The sequence below is a fragment of the Macaca thibetana genome, chromosome 16 (genome assembly GCF_024542745.1).
Source record: "Macaca thibetana thibetana isolate TM-01 chromosome 16, ASM2454274v1, whole genome shotgun sequence".
Lineage (NCBI taxonomy): Eukaryota > Metazoa > Chordata > Mammalia > Primates > Cercopithecidae > Macaca > Macaca thibetana.
Genome location: NC_065593.1, coordinates 49,195,423 through 49,217,888, shown reverse-complemented (window position 1 = coordinate 49,217,888; position 22,466 = coordinate 49,195,423). Strand labels below are relative to the sequence as shown.

The 22,466-nt window shown below is 48.2% G+C and overlaps 1 protein-coding gene and 1 long non-coding RNA gene across 3 annotated transcripts in view; one reads left to right on the top strand and one right to left on the bottom strand.

Annotated features, from left to right (window-relative positions):
- Positions 1 to 9,387, top strand: part of IKZF3 (IKAROS family zinc finger 3) — a 98,455-nt gene extending 89,068 nt beyond the window's left edge. For both annotated transcript variants that reach the window (XM_050762698.1, XM_050762697.1), the window contains exon 8: positions 7,837 to 9,387. In XM_050762698.1, coding sequence (XP_050618655.1) covers positions 7,837 to 8,540 — 704 coding nt within the window. In that variant the 3' untranslated portion in view covers positions 8,541 to 9,387. The remainder of the gene's footprint in view (positions 1 to 7,836) is intronic.
- Positions 5,312 to 20,645, bottom strand: LOC126938635 (uncharacterized). The gene is made up of 3 exons (XR_007720127.1): positions 20,533 to 20,645; positions 6,615 to 6,761; positions 5,312 to 5,516 (listed from the first exon to the last, which is right to left on the bottom strand). It is a non-coding gene; the product is annotated as an uncharacterized LOC126938635 (long non-coding RNA).
- Between the last annotated feature and the right edge of the window lie 1,821 nt (positions 20,646 to 22,466).

The window sequence follows — 22,466 nt, the reverse complement described above, 5'->3', positions numbered from 1 at the left end:
AGATTCAGCTGCCAGAGTAATGGCAATGGGTAAGGTGTGAAGGAAGAATGAGTCATTCCCTTTAATCCTTGCTGACAGTTGCACAGCACTCAGACCAGCCTTGACTTCCCTGACCTCTTGAACTGTGAGGGTAAAGGTAAAATTAGACCATCAGGTCAGCCCGCTTCTATCTCAGGCAGGCTGGAGATAATTACCAGTAGAGAACACTTTGCATCCATTAGAGATGAACTGGGGAAGAGGGACAGAGTGGATCAAGTCTAAATGTATTTTGAGACACAAACATGCTCTCAAGTCAGAGAAAAATAATTTTTTTTTCTAATTATCCAAGAAATTTTGTATGGCTTTGTTTCAAATGGGAAAAAAAGTGGACACACGTCCATCAGGAATCACCATCTTTACACTGTCAGAATAATTATGTTTAAGTTGTTGTTTTCAAAGGACAAGAAGACATTCCTTTGCACATACTGTCCTTTAGGGGATTTCCTTTCTCTGAATCTTGTTCTCCTGTTATAAACTTGTTTGACTACACTTCAAACTAGGCCATCCTCAAATACTTGGCTCAAAATGGATTTCTCTCTTGGATGGAGAAGAAAAATGACTACATTTCTGCATATTTCTCCTGATTTTTATTCTTTCCCAAAAAAACAGATGTTATTCAGACCAAAGTGGTTACCATAGCATCTCCTTATTTTAAAAGTTTTATGTATTACTTTATTAAAGGAAGTTTTCATATCGAAAACATGAAAAAAAGATCTCACTCACCTGTGGTAAACATGTTAATGAGGTTTTGACACTTCAACAAACCATCGGATCTCCCTGTGAAGTAACTAATGAGAAATTGCCTGCTTTGGTTAACAGCAACAGGAAGCAGTTTTAATACCTGTTTCTAAGAGAAAAAAAAAGTATTTTTCCAACCCCTTCCCAAAGGCCTGATGTCCATAATCCTGTAAGCATTACAATGTCATAGTATTTTAGGGATATTAGGAACCACCAGTGAGGCTCTTCCATGGAAGGAAGGAGGATCAGAGAGGTGGAGTGACACAGCTGCAGGTGACAGAGTAGCGCCAGACCTCGGCCTATAAGGCACTGCAGTCCAGGCCCTTCCTTCCCCAGGAGGTGACCAAGAGCAGTGCATGTCATGTGGGGGGCTTTGGACAGCGAGGAGTCTGGTCATTGAAAGTTGGTGGGAGAGGCCAGGTGCAGTGGCTTACACCTGTAATTCCCCACTTTGGGAGGCCAAAGCAGGTGGATCACTTGAGGTCAGGAGTTCAAGACCAGCCTGGCCAATATGGTGAAACCCTGTCTCTACTAAAAATACATAAATTAGCCAGGTGTGGTGGTAGGTGCCTATAATCCCAGCTGTTTGGGAAGCTGAGGCACAAGAATCGCTTGAACCCAGGAGGCAGAAGTTGCAGTAAGCTAAGATCGCATCAGCCTGGGCAACAGAGCAAGACTCTGTTTCAAAAACAAAAAAAAAAAATTGACAGAAAAAACCCCTTGAAGAAGGGCCATTGTTCTCCCTCAAGGGTGATCCTCTTTAGAAAAGAACAGTCTTCCCTGGTGACTCCATGAGAACAGATGACATCCACACAGCACTTCCCAGTGTCTCACAGAGGACAAGACTTCTGCAGCGACCAAATGTGGTCTCCAGCTCAGCTTTCCCCAGCGCCACCCCCACAGCTCTCTCTGTTCTTTCCTCCTTCCTGTTTCTTCTTGTTCTCTGGCTCCCCTCTGTTTTCCACCTCCTGCAAGAAGTGTTAGTTTCACTTAGGTTGAGATCAGAGCCATGATGATGATTGGATATTCCATTTTCCTGCCCTTTTTGTTCATTTGCTTTTGGATGTGTGCTGATAGTAAGAGTGAGGGAGAACACTTGTGGGAAATTATATGACGCAGCAGCAAACACATTTAAGTGACCTGAAGAACTTTAAGACTTAAAGCCTGAATCTTTCACCTTACCGCATCATGGTGACTATAAATACTGGATTTCTGTTATTTTTCTAAAGGTTCGATCATTTTGCCCACCTCTTCAAAAAACCTTTCAATGGCTGCCAATGGAATCAAATGCAAACCATTCAGTCAGGCCTTCTGAGCCCTCCACAATCCGTCTCCAACTTACCTCTTCTAATTTTATCATTTCAGTCAACCAGTCCTTTGCTTCAGCCACAGTGAACTCCTCCTCCCTCTTCTGTGTAATATCTCACTCCTGTCTGAATGCCCTCCCTCATGTCTGCCCTTAAAATACACATTGTAGGCCAGGCACAGTGGCTCATGGCTGTAATCCCAGAACTTTAGGAGACTAAGGCGGGAGGATCACTTGAGCTCAGGAGTTTGAGACCAGCCCAAGTAACATAGTGAAACTCTGTCTCTGCAAAAAAAAAAAAAAAAAAATCAAAAAATTAGCCAGGCATGGTGGCATGGGCCTGTGGTCCAAGCTACTTGGTGGGCTGAGGTGGGAGTATCGCTTGAACTCAGGAGGTTGAGGCTGCAGTGAGCTGTGATCACGCCACTGCAATCCCACCTGGGCAACAGAGTGAGACCCTGTCTCAAAAAAAAAAAAAAAAAAAAAAACACATTGTCCACATTCCCATACCCCTGTGTTCTCTCTCTGCTCCATCCTCCCTCTGCACTCCAGGAAAGTTTACTAGTCTGCTTCTTCTTATAGATATGACTGTCTCCACCACCGTCACTACCACCACCTCTGATTTCAAGGAGACTTTAAAGAATAGATGAATCTTTGCCCCATATTAAGTGTGGCATATTTGAGAAGTAGTTCAGTTTTCTCTTTCCACTCTCTTGGCTACTCTATGTTTTGTTCTAGCACGTAGCATTAAGGATACTGATTTGTCATGAAATGGTGTAAATGCTGCATCTCCTCTGTTGGATTGCAATTTTGTTGTATTCCTCAAATCACCCAACATGGTGCTAAGCAAATAATGAGAATAGAGTGCTCACACATGCCTGGCACTGTTAAACACCTTATAGACATCATAACAACTCTGCGCAGCACATACTTCTTGAATGCATGTGCTGGTTCATGTGGAAAAAAGCAGTTGCTGCCACTAAGCCCCATTTCTCTCTGCTATGGGAACCGTTGCAGCAGAAAACTTAAAGTCACTGCTGCTGGTGGGGCTGTGCAGCCACGGGCAAGGTAGCAGCCATGTTAACAGCAGTTAACACTCAAACATATACTGGGATATGTGGGCTCTTGGATTACATCCTGGTTCTCTGTTCACCAACTGAGCAATCTTGGAAAGTGAATCAACCTGTTTGTGCTTATGTTCTTCATCTAAGAGATGATAATTCGTACCTTAAAAGGTATCATACAAAAATTAGCCAGGCACATGCCTGTAGTCGCAGCTACTTGGGAGGCTGAGGCAGGAGAATCACTTGAACCCGGGAGACAGAGGTTGCAGTGAGTCGAGATTGCACCATTGCACTCCAGCCTGGGTGACAGAGCAAGACCCTGTCTCAAAAAAAAAAAAAAAAGGTATCAACCCCTAACAGGCTGGTAAAATGAGACAGTATGCAAAGTATCTAGGATGGCAAGGTAGATACAGCAAGGGCTCAATAAATAGTACTTATCATTATTGGGATTATTGTATATAAGGCATAGTGCAAGGTACTGTGAAATATAAAGACCGGAAGTAAACATATTAGGGTGGTGGGTCTTCCCCCTCAACCCTGCAGACAGCGTTCTGAATCCACTTGTTCAGTTAAGGGCCCCTTTAGCTCTAGCCTGTGATTCTGTACTTCCAAGTTGGCACTTAGAAGCCAACAACCATATGTCCTCACCACATTGCATCAGTTCGGGTCAGGTGGTTTCTTAGTTTAGAGTTAATAAAGCCAAGATATGAGAGACTGACACCCTTAAAAGGAACCACAGGTAGGGAATGGCCCACCCAGGCAACCTTAGTTTCTAAACTTAGGACTTGCTGTTGCCATGTGTATTTTTGTTGGAAGAAGACCTCTAATTCAGCCTGAAGCTGGTATCATGAATCATTCAAAGGCGTGGTGTGATTTTGACTAGAAGCTGGACCAGATGCTCTGTGCAGGTTTGGAAGCAGTTACACTTTTGTGGTTTGACTAACCTTTTTTATGAGTGTGTTACTAAAGAAACGTGAGCTGTTGGCTTTTCAATTACTGTAGTTTACCCTTTCTGAGTTTCATACACATTGAGTCATCGTGTCTACAGGTGACTGATAATCATCTGCACTGCTCAAGTTACCGTAACTCGGAGACGAGGGGATCTGATGATTGCAAGTTGCATGCACGTGAACATCTGAGGCTGCCCCGTCTCCTTAACAATGAACAATGGTCTGTGTTAACTACAGAATTTAGTCACGTATTTCCACTCATCCAGGGGTTTATTTTCCTCTTAATGTTTTGCCTTTTACAATTTTAGCACTCAGCTGTTTTCGGACATATGCTGCAGGTGGTATAGATTATGAAATTGCAGGCCTCGTTAAATAAAGCAAACCCTTGGGAGAAAGGATAAAATCAGAGTTTGCGATAGGCCTACCCCACCCAGAAACCTTCTGGAGCCTGTTAGGTGAAAAGAGAAGAAGTTTCTCAAGGACCCCTGGTATTTAGGGAGTTGAATAGAGACGGCCACACTGGAAAATAACCAATAACCTTAAAAAGGCCAAGAAACCGAAGTTCATCATTTCTGTGTCACATTCTAGGGAAGGAATGTCTGTGACCTTAGCTGGCTTTCATGTTCTCAGTCTTCCAGATGGCCTTGACCAAAGATATATCCAATCTGGAAACTGAAAATAAAAACCATTGATTGCTTTGGCCAAGGTCTACTCTGCTGTTGCTTCTCATTGAGTTTCCAAGACAGGGTGTTTTTCTTTGCATAATTTTTTTTGCTCTCAGGTATTTATCTGGAAACTATCAGGTTGGCCTTAAGGTCAGCTGCTTTCGGGGATGCAAAGACAAATTCATCTCATGGGAATAGATCTTTTAGCTGGTTCTTTTGGCTCCAATTTCTCACTGTTCTGGTCCGTCTTACACATTGCTGTTACGTTAACCACAGCCTGCCTTTCTCAAGGGCAGGTAGCCTTGGCTTTTTGTTCAGATTCACACCCTGCAGTGGGCCATTCAGAATGCCCACCATTCGGTCTTACCGTGCATTATCTTTTTTCAGTGTTTCCCCATTTTCAGTGTTTCCCCAAATGTAGGATGCAAATTGCCAGCAGGCACACGGGGCGCTTAAAACCTGGGTCCACACAGCAGGACAATTATTTTCTTTCCAGTTGTCTTTCAGTCTCACAGTATACTAAGGAGAAAAATTTAGACTTAATTTGATGCCAGTTGTCTTTAACACTAATCTCACACTTGGTAATCTCTGTTTCTAACAAAGGGGGAAGGGATCTTAGTCTCCAAGTACTCACAGTAGTATCCGATCAAAATTTAATGAAATGCCGTCTTTCATTGTCTTCATTTTTCATAGTTATCTTCTACTTGTGGAAAGTGATTCTGGTTTTCCGTTTATGTTAGTGATATAAAGTTTCCTTAAAAACCACATTTATTTTAGAAAAAAAAAAAAGAAAGAAAATGTGAGCCAAATCAAACAAAGAAAAAAACCCAGGCATTTACCAAGTGTTTTCCATGTGGCAGACCCTGTTCTAAGTGCTTTCCAGTGACCCTGTGAGGTACATACGATTATCTTCACTTTACATGAGGACACGGAACACAGACAGGTTAAGTGATTTGCCCAGGGTCACACAACTGGTGACCAATGGAGCCAGCATCAAACCCAGCCCATCTGACAGCAGAGTTTGTTCTCTCAACCACCACACTGCCCTGGTGTGTGGATATTGCAGAATGTGAAGGAAGAGCGAAGCCTGAGAAATACTGTACTTCATACTTCTTGATCGCGTTTCAGCCAGACTCGCTTACTGCACGTCCTGTGTAGTCCCACCTCTCTGCCTTCATTCCCGCACTCCCCCTCAACTAGGATGCCCTCTCCCCCTTCTCTGAAAATCTAAATTCTTCCAGTTCATCAAGACCCTTCTCAAAATTTAGATTTTCCAAGAATGTTTTCCCTTCCCCAAGTACTTCTGAAGTTTCTGCATTCCCTTAATGCCTAAATACAATTTATACCAAATTGTCTTGCCTGTGCCTGTATGTTACCTTATTATTCTTTTTACAGAACACATGTTACTTCCCTGCCTAAATGCCTCAAATGTGAACATTTAGAATAAAAAGACCTCCATAGAGCAAAGCAGTCCTTTTACAACTTTTTTTTTTTTTTTTTTTTTTTTTGAGACAAGATCTCACCCTGCCACCCAGGCTGGAGAGCAGTGGCATGATCTTGGCTCATTGCAACCTCCACCTCCCAGGCTCAGGTGATCCTCCCACCTCAGCCTCCTGAGTAGCTGGGACTACAGGTGCTTGGCTAATTTTTGTACTTTTTTGTAGAGACGGGGTTTCTCCATGTTGCCCGGGCTGGTCTCAAACTCCTGGGCTCAAGTCATCCTCCCTCCCTGGCCTCCCAAAGTACTAGGATTACAGGCCTGAGCCACCGCACCCGGCCAACTTTTAACTTATATTTTTTCTCCAGTCCCATATGTATAGGTCTTATCTTTTATCCACTAGGTTAGAGATACCTCAAGAATAGGAACTGGTTCTTCCAATCCTTTTGTTTTCTCCTGTTTTTTTTTTTTTCTTCTTCTTTTTTTATTCTTCTTTGTCTTTATTTTCATTGCTGAATCCTTTACCATATGGCAGTGACACATTTTGGAATCTCAACATGCCTAGGAAACATTACAGAAGGATATGGTTTAGCAAATCTCTCCAGAATCCAAGCTAACAGAATGGAGAGGCTCAACAGTGACCTCAGCCTCACCTCCAGCACTCGGCTCTCCTTCCTTGCTTTCTGTCCCCTCTCCCCACCACTTACCACTGAGCACATCTGCCCTCACTGCAGCCCCCATCCCTGCCTTCCCTGTGACCAGAGAGCCTCTGTTTTCTAACACACAACACCCACACACCCCAAAGGTGGCTAAACTCTGTTTTCAAAACTTCTCAGCAGTTTGACATGAGAAATAGGAGAGGGTGACCACAAGTATATTTTTTCAGTTAAGTGTGAGATAGACCCTAATGATCACATGTGTATCAGAGATATACTTGCCAAGCAAAGGAAGAGAAACACACTTTAGGAAAGGGACAAAGACCATGATCTCTTCTCAAGACAACTTTTCTCAAACTTTCTACATTTGAAGCTCTTTCACTTCAGTCTCAGTCAGCCAGGACTGGTGAGTTTGGGGAGTAGCCAGCTGGAGTCTGGGGAGCTATTTTCTCTATCTCTGTAGCTATTTAAAAAGCTGCCTAGGTGAGGGACCGAGTGTCCCCACTCTTTGCAGCACTTCCGTCCCCCTGGCTACCTAATATTCCTGGCAGAAAATAACAAGCAAAAGCAAAATAAGAGTTGGGAGTTGACTGTGTCTTAAGAGATCGTGAACTATAGCAGAAGCCCCAGGCTCCCATGGGCTGGTAGCTCCCTTGTCCCTCTAGCCCCATCCTAGCGTCCTGCTTCTTTCCCTCCTTTCTTGAGGGCTCCCCTCTGACATGCACAGTGGGCATACCTTACCATGTGGCCTTCACTGAACCACATCTCTGCCCCTCCCTTCTGCCTGCTGGCTTTATTTTAACCATCCAAACACGTTGCTGCCAACCAGTGTCCCCTGAGATAGCACAATGGGAAACCATTCTGCCAGACTTGGTCTTCTTGAGCAGCAGGCAGCTTAACTTTTCTCCCTTTCTGAGGTCTCTAGAAAATATTTACAAACCCTCTGCCTTGTTTGTAACCCTTTCTGTCACTTGTTCCAGGTGAGAAGCGCCACTGCTTTGATGTCAACTATAATTCGAGTTACATGTATGAGAAAGAGAGTGAGCTCATACAGACCCGCATGATGGACCAAGCCATCAATAATGCCATCAGCTATCTCGGCGCTGAAGCCCTGCGCCCCTTGGTCCAGACACCGCCCGCTCCCACCTCGGAGATGGTTCCAGTTATCAGCAGCATGTATCCCATAGCCCTCACCCGGGCTGAGATGCCAAACGGTGCCCCTCAGGAGCTGGAAAAGAAAAGCATCCACCTTCCAGAGAAGAGCGTGCCTTCTGAGAGAGGCCTCTCTCCCAACAATAGTGGCCACGACTCTACGGACACTGACAGCAACCATGAAGAACGCCAGAATCACATATATCAGCAAAATCACATGGTCCTGCCTCGGGCCCGCAATGGGATGCCACTTCTGAAGGAGGTTCCCCGCTCTTACGAACTCCTCAAGCCCCCGCCCGTCTGCCCAAGAGACTCCATCAAAGTGATCAACAAGGAAGGGGAGGTGATGGATGTGTATCGGTGTGACCACTGCCGCGTCCTCTTCCTGGACTATGTGATGTTCACAATTCACATGGGCTGCCACGGCTTCCGTGACCCTTTCGAGTGTAATATGTGTGGATATCGAAGCCATGATCGGTATGAGTTCTCGTCTCACATAGCCAGAGGAGAACACAGAGCCCTGCTGAAGTGATTATCTGGTCTCAGGGATTGCCCCTAAGTATTCAGCATCGTTTCTAAAAACCAATGACCTCGCCTAACAGATTGCTCTCAAAACATACTCAGTTCCAAACTTGTTTTCATACCATTTTTAGCTGTGTTCACACGGGTAGCCAGAGAAACACTGTCTTCCTTCAGAAATTATTCGCAGATCTAGCATATTATTACTTTTGTGAAACCTTTGTTTTCCCATCAAGGACTTGAATTTTATGGAATTTAAAAGCCAAAAAGGTATTTGGTAATCATTATCTTCTACAGCAATGGAATGAGTGGTCCTGGAGATGTGCTACATGAGACATTCTTTCTGAGATATATCAACCATATGTGGAAAAGCCTTTCGGTCATACGTGCAAATCCACAAAGAGGAAGAGCTGACCAGCTGACCTTGCTGGGAAGCTTCACCCTTCTGCACTTCACAGGCTGAAGGGTTATGATCTAATCTCCCTAATCCAAATGACAGTCTAAGAGTAAGTAAAAGAACAGCCATAAAATAAGTATCTGTTAGGAGTAACTGAAGACCCCATTCTCCAAGCATCAGATCCATTTCCTATCACAACATTGTTTTAAAATGTCATCTGATGGCACTTCTGCTTCTATTCTTTACCCTCCCATATCCAGTGAAAAGCTGAGCTGCTTTGGGCCAAACCAATTGTCTATAGGAGAAAATCTATGCCAGAAGAACTGATGGTTTTAAATATAGACCATCACCGAAACTCCAGAAATTTGTCCACTGTGGATGATGACATCGCTTTCCTTTGGTCAAGGTTGGCAGAGCAAGGTTATAAAGGGGGAAATGGTTTGGCAGCACCAACAGAAAACAACCAACCAAAAAACAGCTACCTAAAACTTCTTCAAAGAGTTCATGGAGAATTGGTGATGCAGACCCAAAACAAATTTGCCAATGATTTTTTTCCACACACACACAAAAAAAATCCAAAAAGTATAGCTTAGCCTCCCCCTCCCCACAGGAGAGGAATTGGAGATAGATGCCACGTGTGTTTAGATTGGAGCTGAGCTCCGAGATGGGGTGAGGAGGTATACCTCTATTGGCATCACCAATTCTCCATGAACTCCATGATCATCTCCTTGATCAGACAGGCTTCGGCCCTTTTTTTCCCATTTATAATGGAATTGCTGTATTCCATGAAAATTCCTGAAAGTCTGATCACGGTTCTGCAGATGTATAAGTCATCCTTGTCACTCATAATGTGTACATACTATCAGGAGGAGTGCTGTTATCATTGTAAAATTAGCATTGGAATAGGAGGTCACAAAATCTGTTTGCTAATTAGCTATGTGACTTTGAGTAAATCATTTAACTTTTTTTTTTTTTTTTTTTTTTTTTGAGACAGGATCTCACTCTGTTACCCAGGCTGGAGTGCAGTGGTGCAATCATGGCTCACTGCAGCCTCAACCTCCCCAGACTCAGGTGATCCTCCCACCTCAGCCTCCTGAGTACTGGGAAAACAGGTGCACACCACCATGTCTGGCTAAATGTTGTTCTTTTTGTAGAGACAGGATCTCACTATGTTGCCCATGCTGGTCTTGAACTCCTGGGCTCAAGCAATCAGCCCACCTCAGCCTCCTAAAGTGCTGGGATTACAGGTGTGAACCACCACACCCGTCCTCATTTAACTCTTAAAACTCAGTTTCTGGCTGGGCTCGGTGGCTCACACCTGTAATCCCAACACTTTGGGAGACCGAGGCAGGCGCATCATTTGAGGTCAGGAGTTCGAGAGCAGCCTGGCCCACGTGGTGAAACCCTGCCTCTACTAAAAATACAAAAATTAGCTGGGCAGTAATGGCACATGCCTGTAATCCCAGCTACTCGGGAGGCTGACGCAGGAGAATCGCTTGAGCCTGGGAGGCGGAGGTTGTGGTGAGCAGAGATCGCACAACTGCACTCCAGCCTGGGCGACACAGTGAGACCATGTCTCAAACAAAACAAAACAAAACAAAACAAAACAAACAGAGACAAAAAAAACCTCAGTTTCTTCATCCATAAAATAGGAATTGGACTTAAACGTTCTCTTAGGTCCCTTCTAGCTTTAATTCTGATGTGATTATGCAGTAACCACAAGTTATTTTTTAAACCTCCTAATGTATGGATATTAAGCAGAGGAGTCTTTATATGAATACACGTTTCACATTCCTTTGGTATGAAAATGGTGTGTTAAGTTTTTCCTTTAACTACTGAGTTGTGAATGTGAAGAAGGTGGTGGAGAGGAACAAAAAACAGAAAGGTATTTTGATCTTGCCCCAAAGCGTACACACAAATTGGCACATGCAGCTGTTTGCCAAAGCCTTTTTTTTTTTTTTTTTTTTTTCCTTTTTAAGAAATTATGTTAGGGAAAATAAATTCTGCTTCCAGGGACAACTTCATGGAGCCTATTTACAAATTAAGAGTCAGCTTTGTGAACATTTCTACCAGAGCCAAGAATCCCAAATTCCTGGTAGATTAGCGTTTTATTTCTAAAGGGCTTATGCATTCGGCTCCAACTCAACTCATCTATGTGCTGCCAGTAATTAAAATGTTCCACCTCAGACTGCACAAATGGCTTATCCTTCTTTGTGGCATGGCGTCTGTCTCAGGAAAAAAGGTTTTATGAAATTCCATGGCAACAGTCCCAACATGTTTGAGACTTCAGCTAAAGGAATGGATGTATTTTGGTGTGTAGTCTTCAGTATATCACCGTATTTCCGTAATACTAGACTCCAAGCTATGCCAGATTGCTTATTCCCTTTGTGAAAGAGAAGTTGCTCATTATGTTCTTGAAATATCACACATCGTGTTGGTTCTTCAAGGGACAAGAGAAAGAGAATTTGGAAGCAGGGATTAGTAGAAGAGAAAACAAGGGAAAGGAAGCTTTTCCACTAGATTACTGTTCAAGTCTTTGCAGAGGAGACCAACTTTTTTTGTTTTGTTTTGAGACAGAGTCTCACTCTTATCCAGGCTGGAGTGCAGTGACACCATCTCGGCTCACTGCAACCTCTGCCTCCCAGGTTCAAGCAATTCTCCTGCCTCAGCATCCCAAGTAGCTAGGATTACAGGTGCCCACCACCACGTCCGGCTAATTTTTGTATTTTTAGTAGAGACGGAGTTTCACCATGTTGGCCAGGCCAGTCTCGAACTCCTGACCTCAGGTGATCTGCTCGCCTCGGCCTCCCAAAGTGCTGGGATTACAGGCGTGAGCCATCGTGCCCAGCCTGAGACCACCTTTTGCATCTCAAGATTGTGAAACCGAGGCCCATTCCACCAGCCTGGGGACTCTTTTTATAGATATGATCCTCCTTTTTCCTGTGACTAATTAATTTGCTGCATGATTTCTGTTCTTCTGAGTTTAGTTTTCTGAGTAAGGTGACCACTCACAAAGGCACTTTTTTTGTGGCATTCTGAGCCTAGATTGGGGCCCATCAATTCCAGAAAAAAATCTATGTGTGGAAACTCTGCATCCTTAAGCCTTGAAGTTGAACCAGATATGCAGTGGTTATCATCACACAGATAAACGCTTCCTTCTGTACATACCCCTTATGCTGTACTAATTAACCAACCCCTTGCCGGGGCTGGGGGAGTGAGGGTGAAGGAGAATCTTAGCAGAAGGGCAGAGTCAGGAATTGCATCTGCCACTGCTGGGCACTGAAGCCCTGGACCAGCTTCAGGCAGTACCTGTACTTTCTCATGCAGACTCCCGCTGAACACAAGCCTTGTAGGCCCCTCTCCTTCATTTCCCACAGCCTCTTATCAGGCAGGCCTTCCACCATACACCCAGGAGGCCATGGTCTGAGGAACAACCAAACCCATGCAAAGGGCCAGGCGTGGTGGCTCACGCCTGTTAATCCCAGCACTTTGGGAGGCTGAGGCAGGCAGATCACCTGAGGTTGAGAGTTCGAGACCAGCCTTACCAACATGGAGAAACCCCATCTCTACTAAAAATACAAAATTAGCCAGGTGTGGTGGCGCATGCCTGTAATCCTAGCTACTCGGGAGGTTGAGGCAGGAGAATCGCTTGAACTGGGGAGGTGGAGGTTGCAGTGAGTCAAGATGGCACCACTGCACTCCAGCCTGGGCAACAAGAGTGAAACTCTGTCTAAAACAAAAACAAACAAACAAACAAAAACCCATGCAAACTTTCCTTGCAGCCAACGTGACAGAACTGGGCTGACGGTGGAAAAGAAACAGAACCAGTGCTCCAAGAGTTTTTAAATCTATTTTTATATTTTGTGTATATATATATTCTTAGAGGACCAGGGTCTCACTATGTTGCCTAGGCCAGACTCAAACTCCTGTGCTCAAGCAATCCTCCTGCCTCAGCCTCCCAAGTAGCTGGGATTACAGGCATGCACAAACAGTGCCCAGCTCTCCAAATGTTTTCTGCCACTACCTGAAGTGTTGCATCGGTACTTCCTACGGAGAGACAACTAAATAGAAATGTCTCTCCCGTGAGTCCCCACCACGACCACCAGAAAAAAAAAAAAAAAAAAAAAAAAAATGAACTCATCAGTCTTTAATTTCCTCAAGTTATTCTCCCAAAAAGACATTCGCCCTGGCACAGATAAGCCAGTTAATCTTTTTTTTTTTTTTTTTTTTTTTTTGAGACAGAGTCTCGCTCTGTCATCCAGGCTGGAGTGCAGTGGCGCGATCTCGGCTCACTGCAAGCTCCGCCTCCTGGGTTCACGCCATTCTCCTGCCTCCCGAGTAGCTGGGACTACAGGCACCCGCCACCACGCCCAGCTAATTTTTTTGTATATTTAGTAGAGACGGGGTTTCACCGTGTTAGCCAGATGGTCTCGATCTCCTGACTTTGTGATCCACCCGTCTCGGCCTCCCACAGTGCTGGGATTACAGGCGGGAGCCCCCGCGCCCAGCCTAGCCAGCTAATCTTATGCTTTGTGACCCATTCTGAGCTGTTCCTGACACAGCTTCTGACTTTGTCAGTGACCAAATTTCTCACCTTTTAAATGCAGTGCTTAACATTTTGTTAGGCCCATACTCAAAATGGTCCAGATATAAAATGGCCTCAGATTTTGACCTCCTAGGCTCAAACAATCCTCCCACCTCAGCCTCCCAAGTAGCTGGGACTATAGGCACACCACCATGCACAGCTAATTTTTTTGTGTTTTTTTTGTTTTTTTTTTTTTTTTGCAGAGATGGCTTTCGCCATACTGCCCAGGCTAGTCTCAAAATCCTGGGCTCAAGCAATCTGCCCACCTCAGCCTCCCAAAGTACTGGGATTACAGGCAAGAGCCACTGCGCCCAGCCACAACCTCAGATTTCTTTGGCAAACAGAAATGTTTAAAAACACAAAACCTTGCTCAATTGAAACACTGTGTTACTATCAAATCTCATATCCACATAAAGTTTTTCTTTTTGGCTTTGTTTTGTGGGAAACAGATAGAACATAAAGTTTTTCCAGGTAGCATCTGTATCACTAGTATTCTCCTATTTCCTGCCCCACCCCCACCTCCCCAACCCTTACTGAACGTGAGGTTTAGAATGTTTTAAGGAGGGCCGGGTGCGGCGGCTCACGCCTGTAATCCCAGCACTTTGGGAGGCCAAAGCAGGCGGATCACCTGAGTTTGGGAGTTCGAGACCAGCCTGACCAACATGGAGAAACCCCGTCTCTACTAAAAAATACAAAATTAGCCGGGCGTGGTGGTGCATGCCTGTAATCCCAGGTACTTAGGAGGCTGAGGCAGGAGAATCACTTGAACCCGGGAGGCAGAGGTTGTGGTGAGCCGAGATTGCGCCATTGCACTCCAGCCTGGGTGACAGAGCGAGACTCCATCTCGGAAAAAAAATACAAAAATTAGCTGGGTGTGGTGGTGCACACCTGTAATCCCAGCTACTTGGGAGGCTGAGGCAGGAGAATTGCTTGAACCTGGGAGGCACAGGTTGCAGTTAGACGAGATTGCACCATTGCACTCCAGCCTGGACAACAGAGTGAGACTCCATCTCAAAAAAAAAAAAAAAAAAAAAAAAAGCAGTACTGTTACATATAATCCCAAGTGATAAGACCACAATGGAAATGTTTCTTTTAAGCCCTCACTTTAAAGTGTACCCCACTGAGAGGAGGTATGTTGGACTCTAGCAGAGGTTTGGAAACTCTAGGACACTCAAGATTTGTGAAAGAGCTTGACTATCTGAGGACTCAAAGACTCAGCTTTGGGACTTGTGAGCTCAAGAAAAGAAAAAGGAGCGGTGAAACTTTGTCCTAAAAGTTAGCACCAGGAACAGAAGAAAAAAAAAGCGATATATAGCGATACCTCATCTTTTAGAGAATTGGAAGCTATTTTTGTGTTCACACAGAAAGTATGTTCAAAAAACCTCTATATCCAGAGTTCAGACAAGGAGAATGATTTGAGATATAAGTGCCAACAAAGGAGGACAATTTTGATCTGAAACCAGCAGCGGGACCTGGGCCACCTCAGGAAAAGGACTGTTCTCCAAGCAGCACAACTGAGTGGTTCTGAGAATGAGCCCAGGGTTCGGGACTCCTGACCCTTTAGGACCATGGCCACAGAAGAGCCTGAAGGAGAGTTGTGGGCTTAAAACTTCTGAGGTTTATAAAGTAACACAAGACTGTGCCTCTCCCTCGCTCCAGCTGTAGATAGTCTTTGCCCCACCATGGTCATGAAGATACACAGGTTTTTGCACTTTGAATAAATTGGACACAAGTTTCCTCTTTTTTTTTTCCTTTTGAGACGAAGTCTCGCTCTGTTTCCCCAGGCTGAGTGCAGTGGTGCAATCATGGCTCACTTGCAGCCTCAACCTCTTGGGCTCAAGCAACAAGCAGAGCGATCCTCCCGTCTCAGCCTCCCAACTAGCTGAGACTACAGGCATGGGCCACCACACCCAGCTAATTTTTGGACTTTTTGTAGAGACAGAGTCTCACCATGTTGCCCAGGCTGGTCCTGAACTCCTGGGCTCAAGTAATCTGCCCACCTCAGCCTCCCAAAGTGTTGGGGTTACAGGCGTGAGGCACCGCGGCCGGCCTGAATTTCTTCTTAATACTGTATCACAATAGTGGGCTGTCTTATGTGTGGATATCGATTGAGCTATTTGAAATAGGAATGTTGATGGGTGTATTAAATTTTTGTAAGGATATAACAATATCTACCTTCCAAGGATGTTGTGAGGTTTTCCATAATTTTGTATATGAGCTAATGTTACCATTGAGGGGTGGTGTGGATTATGTTGGATGGTTGTACATTTTCAGTGGAAAATGTACTGTGTCATAAATGTAAAGACATGAAAAATATCCCAAGACCATACTAGATCATAATAGTAATTCCTTTACAAATGAATTATGGAGGTAACTGATCTCTAACATAGTTTCCTTCATGTTGTTTTAATGCACAAGGGCAGAGGATCTACTGACCCTTGGAACCAACCTAAGCTAACTACGTGCTGTAGACACTTCATGGTGTCGCACCCAGGAAAGTCAAAGCGCTTTGCTCCCTCACTGTCTATGAGTCCTCAACCATTAGTACCCCACCCCCTGCCACTTCATGAGTTTCTTCAAATGCTTCTCACTGTTCATCTCTCCATGGACCCTACTCCAGAAAGCCTGGAGACGAGACCCAAGATGCCACCCAGCTTCCCCAAGCCCTTGCCACACATCTGTGAGTCTATCTCACGCTCTGTAAGTGCTGCTTTGCTTCTTCCTCCCTTGAAAAGACTGAGAACACACATTTTAACATGTTAGGAAAATGGCGCAGCCTTAAAAATGACTGATCCCACCACCAGTGACTCATGTACACTCCAGGCTAGCAGACAAGGCCCTTTTCGGTGGGCCTGCTTCTGTGGGTTCACAGAAACCAAATTACTGTGGGTTGCAAAGAATTAGCAGGTCATTTACAAAGCAGACATCCCTTCACCCAGACTGTGGTTTTGCATGCTCAGGTTCTCAGTCTATGAGCTTTGGTGCAGGATCATTTTGGCTTCTGGAAAAAACATAGCTTATTTTAAATTTCTGGTTGCCAAAGCCACCACACATGTGGTCTGTGGATGACCATTGTCTGCAGAATGACGAGGAAGGAACAGAATGTGGTTTGGGGCTCAGGGTGGCCTTCCCACTGGGAGGGAAGGCGGGAGGGAACCCTTGCCCTGGGTTTTGACACAGCCTGTGCTCACAGCCTCTCCTCTCATCTGCACTTCTCAGAAATGCCCTCCCTGCCGAGTGGTGACTTTCCCTCGTCACTCCTATGGAGTTCTACCCAGAGCCCAGCCATGTGTGGCACTGTGAAGTCTACTCCTCTGTAAAGACGGTTTAAAGAAAGTCAGCTTCTGAAATGTAGCAATGCTAGCCCTTGCCAGAATCCTGTAAGAAGTAGCCCTGCTGATAGTTTTCTAGGTTTATCATGTTTGATTTTTACACTGAAAAATAAAAAAATCCTGGTATGTTTGAAATTAGTCCTTGTGCATCCTTATCATTTGTAGCTGCTGGTGTCAGGATGTAGAAGGGTTTCATCCCACCCCAAGGAATACTTTCTTAATTTCGCCCCTATATTTCTTAAAGTCCAGTTATCAAGAAAAATGAATTATCACTGAAATCAAGGTTCTCACCTGACGCCTTGCTGAGCCTACCACTGTGATCCTGCTGCTGGCCCCTGTACCCACATGATAGGGTTCCTGGTTCCACTGGTCCTTAGTTCACTAAGGAAACTGGAGGAGGTTGGGGACCTGGACTTAGCACGATCAGCACATTCAGCACAGTGCACCCCTATTCCAAGTCACTGCTCTGCCTTCCTCCCTCAACAGAGGTTCTTCTTAAAATATAGTCAAGTTCTGACTTTTTCATGTGTCGGGGCTCATTGACATCCACATTGGGAAACTGGAGTTGCAGTCCTTAAACTCCACCATATTTAACTAGTTTTTAGATACTTGGAGACCCAAACCGAAGGTGTTAGGGGGAAAAGTCCTAAGAGAATGGCATAGGGATGGGGCTGCTTTCTGCCCATCGTGATTGTGTTCTCTCTTAGAAAACATTAGAGAAGGTAGAGAGAGAGTCTGGCCTTTGCTCAGCCTCATCTAAAGCACCCTCCATTTTCCCTCTTCTGTGGAAGAGGCATGAAGAAGATGGTCTGAAGTTTTAAGACTAGCAAATGTGGGGCCAGGCTGGCACCAGCATCCTCTGGCTCCAAGTTCAGCACCATCTCCCTCCCATCAGTACCCCAAAATGTCCGAACTGGTTGAGGGTCTCCTACTGGAGTCTTGCTCAAGCTGAGGAGGAGAAAGGAATGGCATGGCACCCTGCCTTTGCATTTTAGCACTGAATACATTCAAAAACGGCCCCTCAGTAGCTGGTTTTCAGCCCTGGAGAGAAGATTATATGGCCTTCTCCATCCCCAATCCCTTCCCAAAGCAGAAGCAGCTCAGGCAGAAGAGAGGGAGACAGGGAGACCCTGACCCCCTTTGCCAGCAAACAGTGACTGGAGACCCAAGCCGGCGTTGGGGTTGAATGGACTCCCGGGCTGAGAAGAGTTTTCCTTCCTGATTCTGGGTAGGTAATTCGATGCCCTAGAGGGTGGTGGACCTGGCAGTGGAGGCCACCCCACACCTGCACCCTCCTCCCCCTCCTCCATCACTCAAAACCCAGGAACATTCACTTAGGCTGCTGTGCCCAAACCTCCACCTGCAGGCAACTGCCACCCGAGGGCAGGCAGGGGGAAAGGACCTAGCTCCTTGCCCTCATATCCTGTCCCTCAGAATCCAGGGTCTGAGGAAGAGTGGAGGTGACAGCTCCAGGAAGACCAGAAACACTGGCCCAAGGGATGGTGGAGGGGTGCATTCGGCCCAGGCCACAGTTTGGGCTGTGGAGCATTCCCGGATCAGACGGTTGTTTGCATAAAAGCCAAAAGCCACTGCACCTGGGGTGGGGAGGCCCTCTGGGGAGGTGCTCCCTGGCTTGGGGGAGAGGGGGGAAGGAAGGTGTCATGGAAAGTCCCTGAAGGACACGGGGTGTTGAATTTGCTGTGGTTTTGTTTTTAACTCTGTCTTGACCTGTGAAGTAGGCAGCTGCCTCCCTTCCCCCCAAATAACAGACCTTCCCCCAGAATAACACACACATACCCAAGGAAAGGGCTGCAGTGGAAAGGCTTGCGGGTGATGGCAGCTGCCCCCCTTCCCCAGGAGTGAGGGGGCAGGAAGCCCCAGAACAGCTTTTCCCATCACCTTGCCTCTCCACCCCAGTCCCCTGGCCCCCTGGCCCAGAAGAGCTGCCTAGGCAAATAAACCACAGCACTGGGGGTGGTGGTGGATGGGAACTAGGGGGGGCGATGCCACCTCCTCCCCCAGGCTTGTCCTTCCACCGCCCAATCCCCATCCCACCCCCACTGGAATTGCATTCTCAGTGTCTCCCTGAGAATGTCTCACTCACAGACCTCAGCTGCCCCGCTAGACTCCTGGGGAGCTGTGTGTCTCTTTGCGTGTGAGTGTCTGTCTCCATCTGCGCCTGTCTCTCTCTCTGCATGTCTGTCTGTGTTTGTGTCTGTCTGCCTGTGTGTCTGTGTGTGCGTGCACATGTCTCGTGTGTGTGTGTGTGTGTGTGTTTGTATGTGTTGGGGAAAAGCAGGCAGAGTCAGTGAATCCAGCAAAGCTCTGAAGTCCCAAGCAAAAGACAGTCGCAGACTCCCGCGAGTATTTGGAGTCCTGGTTCCAATCCCAGCGCTCTCCCTCTCGGCATGAGCCCAGACACTTGACTTTCCCTTCTGGGCGTTGATTTTCCCCAGAGTCAGGGATCTCTGAAGGGCCTTCCAGCTGGTACTCCTAAGACTGGCCTCAACCTCACTGCACCAGCCGGGCTCTAGGTCTTCCCTCTCCCTCCTCTCCTCACTGGGCGCTGGAGCTAGAGTAACAGTGGCCCGGCCCGTGACTCTCTCGAGGCCATTTTCCTAACTGCTCTATCAAATTCCAATCCTGGGCCCCAGGGGTAGGGGACAGGGTCCCCTCACCTGTGGAATTGTAGGAGGCTCGGAATATGCGCGCTGAGGTTGGGTCTGAACCCTTGGTCCCTGCCCTTTCTCAGGTTCTCCTCTTAATTCTGCGTGGACCCAGACCCCAGATTCCCGGCTGAGGTGCCTGGGAGAGGAAAGCGAGGCTGGCGGAGAGGGGGCAGGGGTGCGGCGCGCGGTGGGAGTGAGGGGGGTGTGAGGGGAGGGGCAGCTGCACTTCTGAGAAACAGCTCGGCGTCTCAGCAGCCCGCAGCCTAACCCCCTGCCTGCGGCTTCACAGCTCCCTCCTACCGCCGCCCACGCCGCTCGGGGCCTCTCCGGGGGTCGGCAGCCCCGGCGGAGGCGGTGGCTGCTGGGGAAGAGCGGCAGCTCGGGGGACAGCAAAGTGGAACCCATGGGGGGTGGGAGTGGACATGGAAGAAAGTGTGGGTCGCGTGACACCCCGGGAGTAAAAGGCCTCCCCTCATCGGGGTCCCGAGCGCCGGATCTCGGCATGCCCGCGTGTCCCCCCGCCGCCCCCACGCTGTCCCATCGCAGCCCGAGGGGGATCCAGAAGTGAAACTGCCCGGGTCACAGCCCAGCGCCGCTACTGCACCCCGCCCCGCCCTTCCGGGCACTGCCGTGGAGCAGGATCTCCCGGCGCTCGGGCGCCTGCGGGGAGGAAATGGGGGAGGGGCAGGGGAAGTGCCCCGCGGGCATCTGCAGCGCGCGGCTGCTCTCCTCGGGGGTGCCCGCGCGTAACCGGGGTGGGAACCTGGAGAGACCCAAGCCCGGGAGGCCAGGCTGCGGCGCCCGCACTTCCCGCGACGGCCGCTGGGTGTCACTGCAGCCGCGCGGCTGACCCGGCTCGGCGCCTGCGGGAGTGGGAGACGCTGGGACGCCGGGACTAGGCCGCCGCGCCGCACGCCAGTCTCGCCTGCCCGCGCCTGGAGGCCCCGCGACGCTGGGATGCGGCGCCCACACCTCCCTCCACCCGCCTGGCCAAGGGAGCACCCCCCGCGCCGCCCACCTACTCGCAGCGAGGCCCGGACTAAGCAGAGTTCCGCAGCGACCGGCTCGTTGCTGCGGCGCCACGCAAGCCACGAGACCGATGGCGCGTTCCCCCCGACCTCGCGGGGCCCAGTTCAAAGAGCCGCGAGCCCGACGCGCGCCCCCTGGCGAAGCCAGCGGCCTTGCCTCCGCAGAGACACGAGGGGCCGCCACGACCGCGGGTAGCTTGGTGAGGCCTGGCGCCTGTCGGCCCCGGCACGCGCGTGCGACCCGGGTGGTGGCGGAAGGGCGGGCAGCGGGGCAGATCGCCTCCGGCACAGGCCCAGAGCGGCTGAGAGACTGGTCCCCCATGCATCCTCCCCTACCTCAGCCTGCCCTGACAATCCAGCCTTACCCAGTCACCCACTGGCCCCAACACTAAGCTCCTTCAGTAGACGTGTGGGGCAGGGTGCCTTAGCCTGGGAGGAAGGAACCCAAAGATGGGGAATAATCTGTGTCGGGACTGACAGGTGGAAGAGAGCCAGGGTGGGCCAAGGCCGGGCAAAGAGATTCCCTGGATGGATGGGTGCGGTGACTCAGGCCTGTAATCCCAGCGCTTTGGGAGGCCAAGGCGGGGGGATCACTTGAGGTCAGGAGTTTGAGATCAGCCTGGCCAACATGGCAAAACACCGTCTACTAAAAATACAACAACTAGCTGGGCGTGGTGGCACACGCCTGTAATCCCAAGCTACTCGGGAGGCTGAGGGAGGAGAATCGCTTGAACCCAGGGGGCAGAGGTTGCAGTGAGCTGAGCTCAGCCAGTGTACTCCAGCCTGGGCGACAGAGTAGGACTTTTAAAAAAAAAAAAAAAGAGAGAGAGATCCCTGGAATCTTTTGGGAGATTGGGGCAGTGCCAGTAGGAATGCCCTGGAGGACAGGACTCAGGGCACGGGAGTTGGGCAGGGGAATGCGGATGACAGTGCCTGTTGGTCACAGCTGCGTGAGGGTGCGGGTGGCTTACAGCTTCCCCTCCAACTCCAAGGTCAGAGGGCCCAGTTCCACTCCCCAGACCCTAAGGAGATCCACGTGGTTGTCCTGAGGGGGTGGTTTCTGCCTTCCATTCTCCCTCAGTCTGCCCCAAACCACCCTAAGATAAACCTAATCCAAGTAAGAACAAAGTTCTTACGACAAAAACACAGCTCCAGTCCGGGCGCGGTGGCTCCCACCTGTAATCCAGCACTTTGGGAGGCTGAGGTGGGCAGATCACCTGAGGTTGGGAGTTCCAGAGACGAGCTTGACCAACATGGATAAACCCCGGCTCTACTAAAAATACAAAATTAGCTGGGCGTGGTGGTTCATGTCTGTAATCCCAGCTACTCGGGAGGCTGAGGCAGGAGAACTGCTTGAACCCAGGAGGCAGAGGTTGCAGTAAACCAAGATCACACCATTGCACTCCAGCCTGGGCAACGGAGCGAAACTCCGTCTCAAAAAATGCAAAAACAAAAAAAGCGAAACAAACAACAACAACAACAAAAACGCAGCGCCAGCTAAACAGCCCCCCAGGTGCCCATCATAGAAAAACTTGCCCCTTCCTTGGGGTAGATGCAGCCCTGTGAGAGGGTGTCAGATGACATCATAACTCAACCCACATGGGATTGAATTTCAGGCCTCATCCCCATTTCCCAACACCGCCCCTTCCTGTATGGAGAGCCTCGGGAACCCTTGCGGAGCAGCCTCAGCGCTCTCCCCCGAAACCCCAGGATGGCCCACACCCCCAGGCTCTGCAGTCCAGTCTGCAACATCCAACTAACTCCCCCAGGATCCAACTTCTTTTCTGTCTCCCCCAGCTCAACTGAGAGCTCAGAGTCCTAATTGCCACTGCATACTCCCCCTCAAGCCCCAAAGCTGAAGTTCTGCCAACAGCACAGGACAGGAAAGCAGTCTCTGCAGACCCCCACCACTGAGCGAGTTGGACCAA